Source organism: Lupinus angustifolius, chromosome LG10 (assembly GCF_001865875.1).
Source record: "Lupinus angustifolius cultivar Tanjil chromosome LG10, LupAngTanjil_v1.0, whole genome shotgun sequence".
Taxonomy (NCBI): Eukaryota; Viridiplantae; Streptophyta; class Magnoliopsida; order Fabales; family Fabaceae; genus Lupinus; species Lupinus angustifolius.
Window position 1 is genome coordinate 2,633,328 of NC_032018.1, and position 11,574 is coordinate 2,644,901.

General features: G+C 28.5%; 1 protein-coding gene across 1 annotated transcript; it reads left to right on the forward strand.

Annotated features, from left to right (window-relative positions):
* LOC109357777 lies at positions 1,249-4,363 on the forward strand. The gene is made up of 5 exons (XM_019601820.1): positions 1,249-1,680; positions 1,797-1,834; positions 2,457-2,727; positions 2,999-3,282; positions 3,662-4,363. The coding sequence occupies exons 1-5, from the start codon at positions 1,315-1,317 to the stop codon at positions 4,101-4,103; spliced, it is 1,401 nt and encodes a 466-aa protein (XP_019457365.1). The 5' UTR covers positions 1,249-1,314; the 3' UTR covers positions 4,104-4,363.

The following is an 11,574-nucleotide window of genomic DNA, read 5'->3' on the forward strand; positions in this document are numbered from 1 at the left end:
GGTATTTAAGGCGATGTTATAACTATAAAATTTCTTTTATGAAACATATCACGATTTGTTTGTAACAATCATTTCTCTATTTGACCATACATGAGTGATATTAATGTGAAATTATTACTATGAGACGTTCACTTTCTAGAGATTGAGAATGCTCTTTATTCCGAACATTTTCAAGGTAATAAAAACGTAAGAACATTTTAAATAGATGGTGTCATAGTGAGTTATTGGGGAAAATTGATTGTGAACTATTTTGTTTCTCATCTATTAATGGAATTAATGCTTGGAAGTCCATTTGAAAATGGAACCACAATTCCATACCCAATTCTATGAAATTACGTTACAATTACATATAAAATTCAAGTACAAACTTTGGAATTTACACGTGAATAAAAAAAATGTTATAACATTCTTAGCCTTTTGTTATGTTCAATATGTTCTTATATATCATATAAAATTGAAGTTAGATATTGATTTAGAATCTAAAATTATTATTTTCAAATTCTAGATCTTACTCCAGAGAATGGAATTGGAATTATGCTTTGAGATTCAATTTCATATTTCAATTATGTTGGAATTACAATTATAAAAGATAATTCCAATTCATTGCATTAAACCAAATTGAATGTAAATATGAAGGAAAAAATTATCAAACTAGGTTTAGAGACTTTGTATTCTCTATCTAAAATGGAACTATTATTTGATGTGGATTGGGGAAACCCACGTAGAAAAAGAGAGGCCACATTTTGGACATTTCTGCTACCAAATTCACTCCAAAAAATAGTTTTACAATGCAAACAAATTATATATTCAATATTATTATATCAAAACTTACACCCTGTAATTTTCAATAATAATTTTTTACGACTTATCCTATAATATTTTTCCTCTGAGATAGGAAAAAAAATTTTATATTACTTTATTTTACAAACTTTTGTTACAGAATTTAATATAAAAATACATAAAATCCTTCAGATTTATTTTAGTTTTATTCTTAAAGTCAGAGAATCCAATTCATCAATCTAGGCATAGATAACCAACAAGACAATGTGTAAAGCATACTGAATCTTAATGGTCGAATATTAGATTCCTAGTAGTTACACTTGTTCTTAACAAAAAAAAAAAAAAGACCAGGATACTACCAAAAAATCTAGCCATATATGAGTTTCAGACTTTCAGTGTTATTACTGTTAACTAACTGTCAGTAACTAACTATAAACATCAAAATCAGTTTTCTGCTACTGCAACAAAAAAAATCCCATTTTTTCTGGTTATTATCTCTTTCACTATTCTCCATGCACTACAGATAGAACAAAAATGGTTTTAACTTCAATTTCACTAATCTCTTCTTCTTATTCTTCTTCATCATTCCCTTCAATTTCTAACTTCATTGCCGATTATTCTCTTCCTTCAACGTCCAATCCCTTCAGAACCAGAACCACAATAACCCTTCTTCCATTTCCAATAAGAACTAGACCCTTTTCATTCTCTTCACCCAAAAATGCAATCTTTACAGCTTCCAATTCAGAAAATGGCAAACCTGAACAGTTCCTCAGCAACAATTCCATTGCTGATTTCATGAGATTTAAGCGTGGTGGTGATGGTGGTAGTGGTGATCTTCAAACTGCTGTTGTTAGTTACAAAAAGAAGTTCCCTTGGTCCCTTTTGAACCCTTTCCTTCAGGTTCTATTTACAACCTTCATTTAGATATTGGAGTCTGTGAAAGTTTTGTTTCCTTTGTTGTGTTTTTCAAATGGGTTTCTGTTATTTATGCTGTTTTGTTTTTGATGATGTTGTAGGTTGACTTGGTTTCTACAATTCACATCGCTGATGAAGAGTATGTATTATCTTTCTTGCCTTTAAGCTATTCATATTTTGGATTTTTGGCATGTTTTAGTAGACAATTTAATTAAGCTTGTATTCAATAAAAAATATTTATATGTTAAAAAGAACCTATTTTCACACAAGGTTATATAATCAACTTATTGAAATAAGCTAAAAATAGCTTATAGGAATGTCATAAACTGTTTTCTGCAGCTATTCTCATAGGACCAACAAGGTTTTCCAAAAGCCCTCATGTAGTTTTCATGAGCTGCTCATGTTGGAAAACATGGCAGAGAGGAGAGAAATGAGATTAACTGAGATTTTAGTGAATGGTGAAAAATGTGTTCAACCAGCCAATAGATCATTGTGGTTTCTTAATTTGTTTTACATTTTATGTCCAAGCTATAATATAAAGTGTATCATTGGTGTATTGCTAAATAGCACCCAAAACAAATTATTAACATGCTAGCATTTGTGAAAGTCATTAATATAACCAGTTTTCTCCTTATGAACATTCTTAAGATTTTCTTCTGACAATTCCTAGAACTTTTGGTTGCACTAACTAAATTTGTTTTACATTTAATTAACAAGCAGTATTAACTATTAATAAGAATGACTCTAATTTACATGATCAGGTATTTTCTGGCCCTCCAGAAGGAACTAGAATCCTATGATTGTGTCCTGTATGAAATGGTAGCTAGCAGGGAAATTTTAGAGAACCGAAGAAACCCTACTGCTACGAAAAGGTTTAAAGGTTCACGCAGCCGAGGTTTTAACATTTTGGGATGTATCCAGAGACAGATGGCTAGAACTCTTAGGCTTGATTTCCAATTAGACTGTCTCAATTACCAGGCTGCAAATTGGTACCATGCAGATCTTGATTTTGAAACCTTCAAATTGCTTCAGGTTTTAATCTGCTCACTTTTCTTTCTTAATTCAACATGGTAAACAGATTGTGAGAGCTATTCTGAATATAACAATTGAGGAGTTGCGGTTCTTTAAAGCCAATAAATTATTACATACATTGCATTCACTGTCATTTGTCTGTCTTGTATATTGCTAAGGTTCATCATTTGAAAACCATCAAATAATTTGATTAACTTCCATTGAAGTTTGAGAACTTGCACTCTGTTTAGTTCATTGTTCTGATCTAATTTTTGCATCTCTTATATCTCAGCAAGAAAAAGGTGAAAGCCTCTTCTCTTTTGCAAGAGATATGACTCTTAGATCTACAAAGGCGATATTGCAGCCTTCAATTCCAGAAGATCTTGACCCGCTGAGATCCAAGCTTTTATGGGCTTCACGTGTACTTCCTATGCCACTTGTTGGCCTTTTTATCATTGGATGTGTATGTGAAGACATGGGAAGTCAAGCATCTGAATATCCTGAAATAAAGGCATTGTCAAGGCTCGATTTTGGTGCTGCCATGAAGGTCTTCCTTGCTAAGAGGCTAACATCTGAGTAAGTTTCTGTCATTTATTTCTTTAAAATCATCACCATTTCCTTTTCATTCTGGACCCCTAGAAATGCATACAAACTCTGTCTTGTAGATAGCATTTGGTAGAAATGTCAAATAGGACGGAACAAAACATATTGAATCTATATTGTAATTTGTATACTTTATAACTAGATTAAAATAGTACATGAGATTAAAAAGTGAGACATTTTTGTTCCACTATAAAAGGGATTGAACCAAACAGAACAGAACATCCTTTTCCATCATGTTTTGTCAGCGCGCCAAATGCTACCGTAGAGGCTGCATACATATAATGATATAAATTTTCATTTGTTGAGTCCTTATTATCAACTTGGATATTGATGATAAAATAATGTTGTGAAGGTTTACACTGGTGACAGCAGAAGTGGAGGAGAAATCTGTTATAATAGGCGAGAGAAATAGAGTTGCAGCCGAGGCTCTTCAAAAGGCATTGGATGAAGGGCACAATAAGATTGCCATACTTTATGGCGGTGGCCACATGCCAGATCTCAGCAGGAGATTGAGAGAGGAGTTTGATTTAGTTCCTTCCAGTGTGCAGTGGATAACAGCTTGGTCCATAAGGAAAAAGAACATAAATACTAGTTCATTCCCATTTCTGAAGAAAATGGCAAGGGCCTCAGGTTGGCCGTTGAACCGCTACGAGACATTGGCATTCCTTATCTTTTCATCAGTCTTAGCATTGGATCTGTGGTTTTGGGAGCTCTTCTTTGGAACTGCAGTGAATTGGTCATCTGAACTTGGTTCACAACTTCTTCACTATGTTCATAATTCGCAGGTGATATGATTGTTCGACACAACTTTCATATTGATCACTAATGAGGATGAAGAAATGTTGTATCAGTGTAAATATGAAAAAGCTTCATCAACAAATATGAAATTCTAGATGTTCCTATTTGTCAAAGTGTTAAAAGCATATGATTGATTGCATTCAATGAACTTTGGATGTTGAACATATCTGCATTAGACAGAAAATGCCTTATACTAGAAACATTAATTTTATATTGCCTTTGATGCATAGAAATGGAAATCTCTATTCGTAAGAAACATAAATTTATTAAAATACAAGCATTTCTAACATGGAAGAAATTAGCCAAGAGTTTTAAAATTTTCTGTAGTACTTTCAGTTTTGTAGAAACAAGTAACAAAATATTATGCAGAATAGAAAAATCACACTTTACACTGTACGAGACATAGCTAGAGCCCTTTGATATTTATGTGTGACATATGGTCCAAGCAAGCCTTTGATGATAAGCACAGACATTAGTAATTGAGTGTAATAGCCATTGATAACTTTGTCCAATAGAAGATAACTTATCTCCTTATACAAGAAGTCATTTCCAAAAAATAATAAGCAGTGTTGCTGTTACGTTTCTGTAAAAAAACCTTTTTATGTCCAAATTGAAAAAATAGAGCTCATAAATAGATTGTGTATCTAGAAGATATTAATAACTAGCTTGTATTAAAACAATAACTCCATAGATCTTTAAATCATTAATTTATTTTATTAAAAATCTAATTATTAAAATAATTTTTTTGTTAGTAACTTGATTTATTTTTCTCCAACGTATCTATGGGTCTAATAGAGATTAAAGGTAGTCCTAAATTAAAGATCTACTAATGTTGGTTGAAAGATTGATTTGATTTTTGTTTAAAGATGGAAAAATAATTCCACATTTATTATTATTCACATATTTACTATAAAAGATGTATTAGCTCTAATATCCGCTCCACATCTCAACTTAAATGAAAAATTATTTAAAAAAGACACTGAAGTTACAATTCTAATGTGTGAGCTCTACATCTCAGTTTAAATTGATATTTTTTTATTAAAAATTAAATGTTTGTTATTATCAACCTCTCCACTCAAAAGGCTGAAATAAGAATACTAATGTCTATTATTCATTTCAACTTAAAAAGATAGAAGGTGTCATTTTACTTGTTACAATATTTTCAACCGTTATTATAATTATACTATTTAACAAAAAATGTTTAAATAGTTTTTATTAAAAATATAAGCATCCTTATATAAATGATTATCACTTAAATATATTTTATTAATTAATTTCTTATTTAATCTTAGTAGTTGACTCTTGTTTATTTCTAAATAATTACCATTACTAAAAAAACAAAATAATAATAATAATTTATTTAACTATGAAAATTCATTTGAAGAAATAAACTTAGGAGTAAGAGCATTACCTATTAAAATTGATGGCAGAGATGCATATATTGAAGGTTGTCGCACAAAGGATCACGATTGACGCATGAGGCAGCATGATGATTTGGCTAGGAAAAATAATAGTATATGATTGAGAGAAAAACTTGTATGGAGACGCATTTAATATGTCATATTTAAAAACAAATATATTTTATGGTTTTTATGTTATTATTTAAAATTAAATTAGAATTAAAATATAAATATATTGTCAAAATCTTATTAGTTGTATATTTTCATCGCCATGCAAATATTTCAATGTGGTTGAAAAGGTGGCGCAAATTTTTGTTAGGTATCAGTGGCAGAATACACCTAGAAGGGGGTGAATATGTGTGGTGGAGCTCAAGTTCCACTTTTCTGGTTTTTGCTAAAAAATATCCAGTTAATCGATTAACCAATGAGCTTAATCGATTAAATCTAAACAGAACCAAAATGATCAGAACAACAACTTGCACAGTTATTAACCAACACACAAACAGATATACAATAAATACTTTTATGCAAGATTAACAAGAACATAACAAGGTACAAGCATGCAAAATATCAGCTCCAAACTCGCATTAAAACATCTTGAAATATAAAAGAGAAAAATGATAGAAAAGATTGCGCAGTGATTTTATCCTAGTTCGTTTTGCTGTCAACTGCAATACTACATCCAGTACTCCCCTCTGATTTGGGAGATTTTCCTTCTTCACTATAGAACACAATGTACGTTACATACACACTTCCAAATACAAGAGACTCAAACGCTCATTTCTTGGAATCCAAAGAATTTCGTCACCCTTGATTTGACATTTTCCAAAATCGCCTCCAAGAAAACCTTTCTTACTGCGATTTGGCCCCAGCCAAGGTATCACTCTTTATCCCAAGACCTCCAAGTCTTTGTGTGAAGAACACCTTACCTAACCGCAGCTAGGATTTTCTCAATCCTTGAATTAACAATGCTTTGAATTATGAATGAGTACTTAATATTCGGATATTACAATAAAGATCAAAGCCTACAACCTAAGCAAGAACTCACAAAACGTCCTAGTCTAATATGATTGTTCATACATGAAGTTTCTGAAATTATGCAATCATAAAAAAACTATCTCCTTTTCTTTTCAAGAAACACAAAAATGATGCAAGAAAGTTTTTCAAAGAATCATGCAATATTGATATGAAGACTAAAGCCTTAGCATGATCTAATCTTTCTCCTAATGCAACACTCTCTACTAACAGTGATGATCAATTCTCTTTTATCTGTGTTTTTCTACTCTCTGCCATTTCTACAATTTGCCAGAATTTATACAAAATAGATTTTGCCTCTAAAAACAGTTTTTTCAGTTATGTAGTTGAAACAACAAAAAACAGACACGTTAATCGATTAAGTCATGAGGATACTCGATTAACTAGTGTAACATGATTTAAAACAGAAAACAATTGAGTTAATCGATTAAGTCACAATGTTAATCGATTAACCAACATGTTAAAACGCATGATTCAAAAGACAAACTACTCATATGTTATGTTTAACTCCTATACAAGTTTTATCAATTATATTATGCCTAATATGCACATATAACATGTATGATATGCATGAACATATGATATCTCATTTTAGTGGATTAGTTACTTTATTAAGTCTTGTGAGACTCACACTTAGGTTTACCTAACCTAGACTCAATATCTATAGCAATCATCTGAGAATTCTAAAAAGATAATAAAAAATTATAACTAAATCTAATAAGTCACCACTTGAGCCCTCGGTATGTTGATTGTTGAACCATCTTCAAGCTTTAACTAATTCATTGTCTTCATCAAAACATAGGCAAACGTTGCTAATACAATCTTTGACACTTTACATTCTCAATTTTGAAATATTTTTCTCTCTTTTAAAATATTTTTCTCTCTTTTTATGATCTACTCTTTGGATGTTTGTGTTTTCCTTGCGTCTTTTCCATATGATTATGTCTACAGAAGAAATTTGTTATTAAATGTAAATATTAAGATTAAATATTGTTATGTTTTTCTCTTCTCCTACGTATATACTTCCCTACTTATTTATATATAAATATTCTAAAAATAAGATTTGTGTTGTCTATTAATTATAAATGGGCTATTAATAATAAATCATACAATCTATGGAAAGATAGTAAATTGATAGGGTGATATTATTTTGCTTTCTTATTTATGCTGATGTTTAGTTTAACATCCATATGAGATTCAATTGATTAATGAATGATATATTATTGATAAAATTGAGTTGTACCTCTAAATATATAAGGGAATGTAGAACTTGGATGCTTTTTATATCACAAAATAAATTAATTTCTTTTATTGGCTTTGAACACAATGATAAAAATAAGATACAAAGAATGCAAAAATCATTAATAAAGTAAAGGAATATGTACATACTAACTAATTTAAAGTGTGTTGGAATAATAAGTTTTAATTGTTAAACATTAAAAATGATGTTACACTTCATATAAAATTGATGTAATGTTATGTATCTCAATTATCCATGTCCAAGTCATTAGTACTTATGTTTTAAACAAAATATGGATGATAGGGATTTTAATAGATATTTTTAGGTGTGGCGTATGTCAATGTTTTATATATGAAAGTTGTTATGTGTGAAATTTTTATTATTATTTTGGAAATAAAAATGTAAAAAAATTTGCACATTGAACAAAATAGATACATCTATCACAAATGTTTCGATGAATTTAATTTTAATTATTAATTTGAAAATAAAACTTAAAAAATCATGCACTTTGTACAAGATAACACTACGTGAATGGTCAATTTATACAATCTAGAGCAATACTTATCAACAATTGAAATTGTTAACTAAATCAATGAATATGTTCTAAGTAAAATTTTACATAGATTTTTTAGATTGTTTAAATTTTCATTATGTTTGACATAATACATTTATTAAACTTATACTAATAAATATTTTAACGTATAAATAAAGAAAATAAATATGTGAGTTGAGATATGTCTGATTATGCTAATGAAAGCGAAACATTCAACATATTAACTCCTGAATTTTTAAACTCATTTACAATCTCTATTCTTTCTAATCATAAGATCAAGTTGAAAGTTGGAACTTTAACAATGTTATTGAAGAATTTAGACCAATATCAAAGATTATACAATGGTGCAAGATTGATTATCACTAAAATGACAAATCATGTCCTTGAAGCAAAGATCATGTCATGAAAAAACATTAGAAATATCATATATATTCATCGGATGTTCTATTCTATAACTTGTTTTACGTTTTGTTTCAAAACTTTCTTCATAATAATTATTTAATATAACATATCCAACACCATCTAATTCGTTAAAAATTCTAACATCAATAATAAAATACACATAAATCATTTTTTTTATGAGGAAACATCCATAACATTTTTATTAACAAATTATATTTACACTTTTTAATTAAATTTATACTTTTCTACCATTACTATGAAAGTTCGTATGCTGATACAAATATCATTTATTAACTATTATAACATAAACTATTCGAGTATTCTTTATAGATATCCTTTTTATTTAATATAAGAGGATCTATACCATGCTATTAATCAATAACTCTAATTTGTCATTTAAATACATAAACATTATTTTTCATGAGGTAATAATTAGTACATTTTTAATTTAAAATTGACTTTCCACTATTTGAATAAATTCATACAAAACATATTATTATTCCGTACCAATGCAAATATATATAAAAAAATAGTATGTGGTTGAAAAGGGTACGCAAGTTTTGAGATATTTTTCTCTCTTTTATAATTTACTCTATCAATACTTGCATTTTCCCGGCATCTTTTCCATATGATTATGTCTATCATTTATATAAGGAATTTGTTTACCTATTTTTTTTGTTGGTTAGTGAATCAAATCATTAAACCATTTAAATTAAACTTTTAACACATGCCTTTTTAAAAAATGATGTATCTCCACTCGTTATAACAATCAATTAAATGATTTTTTCTTATTGAAAACAAAATCGCTAATAATTAATTGATTTTATGATTATTAATTAGAATTTGAATATGCAAGCTGAGACAAAATTGGTTAAATCTAAAAATTATGTTCTTTGCGATACTTTTTTTAATTATTTTACACATCCAAATTTTTTATAGTACCTATAAATAGGTAAAAATAATTATTTGATTCTATAAAGTTAGAAAAGTGATTGGAAGTTGGAACACTCTTTTTGGAAAAAAAATTCATTAGTTACCTTTTTATAGAATCCCAAAAATTATTCAATATTCATAAATAGATAGAACCACAATTTTTTTATTATTATAGAGTTTCATATTTATATTATTTTAAAATATAGAACGAAAAAATTAGGTGTTCACATATACTGTTGTTAATAATGGAACACATGGCATAGCTTCCATATACTAAGAATACCTTTGACATAAGTCCAAAGGGGCATTGATATATGAATCCACAAATAATTGTCATTCACGTACTTGTTCCAGTAGAGTCTCTGCCTTTATAATATTCAGTATGATAAAACTAAAATTGAATATGATTTTAGAGACTTTTGGGGGTTAACTAAGTTAAGACCTTGCTGCTACATATTTTTTTAGTGAAATCATGGTTGACGTAGTTCTCCCTAAGAGCAGAGTTCATTAGTGCTTTTATTATACTCTCCAAGAGACTATTTTTACTAGGATTACTTTTGTATTTTCTCTATTTATTTCTGAAGAGATTTATCCTTATTGTAAGAACATGTCTCAAAATATATAAATTTGTTAATTATAATTTATCTTTTATATATATATATATATATATATATATATATATATCATATGGATGTATTCACACACTAACCAAATATGTTATTTTATATCATTATCTTTTAGAATTATGGATTATTCAAATATCATCTAATATTCATGTATTATTTTAGCCTTTCTTCATAAGCCTAATATTGCACTTTTTTGGATCTTTACTGGTTTTCAATTTTCATAGACCAAATTCCTAGCTTTCAAAAATCTTTATATCTAGACTATGTTGGCTTATAGTCACAGTAGATTTACAATAATACCACTTGTTAGGAAAAAAAATTAACAAATGAACTAACAGGATGAACTATATTAAACGAAAACTTTAAGACATTATATTTATAAATCTTATCCATTACCTACTGCCTAATTTATCTATTTTTTCAAATAAAAAATTTCTTTCACCCATATATTACTCATATAAAAAATCGTAACAGTAAGATAAGCCATTGCTTTCAGCCGTATTTGAAAGTGTTTAGATAATCCTAACCCATTGAGTAAGACAAGCCATTGCTTCCAGCAATATTTGAAAGTGATTGGGATTTGTTGAATTAATATTCTGTAATATAAAATTTGAGGAATCTTCTTCAGATTTGTGTTCACATTCATGTTTATGACACCTGGTTGTTGTAGTATATATAAAAGAGCATTTATTTAATAAGGGTATTTAAAATAATTTTACATACGTCACATATGCTTATAAGGATATGATTGTATACTATTCATATTAAGAGAAAACTTACCAACAACGTGTTTGCTGGTGGTATAAAATTTACTAAATTTCCAAAATGACTAAAAGGTGAAGAACTTGATTTCTATGAGTCACACTTATTGAGAACGATGGACACACACCTGGAAAGAAATTAATTTCTTACAAAAAATGTGGAAAAAATAATCTTAGTAGTACAAAAAATATATATAAAAAAAGACATAGTTGTTTTTACAAAATTAACCTAGAAATTCAATAATAATACCATATGTGATAAAAACATATTTTATTTATTATGATTGACTTAAAATTAATATATTATAATAAAAATATTAAAATTTATAACTTGACCTTATAAAACAGTTTATCTTTGAAATTTTCTTCAAACTATTTTGACATTTATGAAATATTGAGATGAGCTTGATGATAGAGATAGCTGAAATTTGGACAAATACTTCATCCACTAAATTAAAAGATTAACATACCTTTATAAAAACCTTCTTAGACAGCTCACATGTGATGATTCGTAATA

Coding starts and splice junctions, on each gene's coding strand:
- LOC109357777 (XM_019601820.1), top strand. CDS start 1,315: ATGGTTTTAACTTCAATTTCACTAATCTCTTCTTCTTATTCTTCTTCA. Junction 1,835..2,456: donor ATTCACATCGCTGATGAAGA/GTATGTATTATC, acceptor TTACATGATCAG/GTATTTTCTGGCCCTCCAGA. Junction 3,283..3,661: donor GCTAAGAGGCTAACATCTGA/GTAAGTTTCTGT, acceptor AATGTTGTGAAG/GTTTACACTGGTGACAGCAG.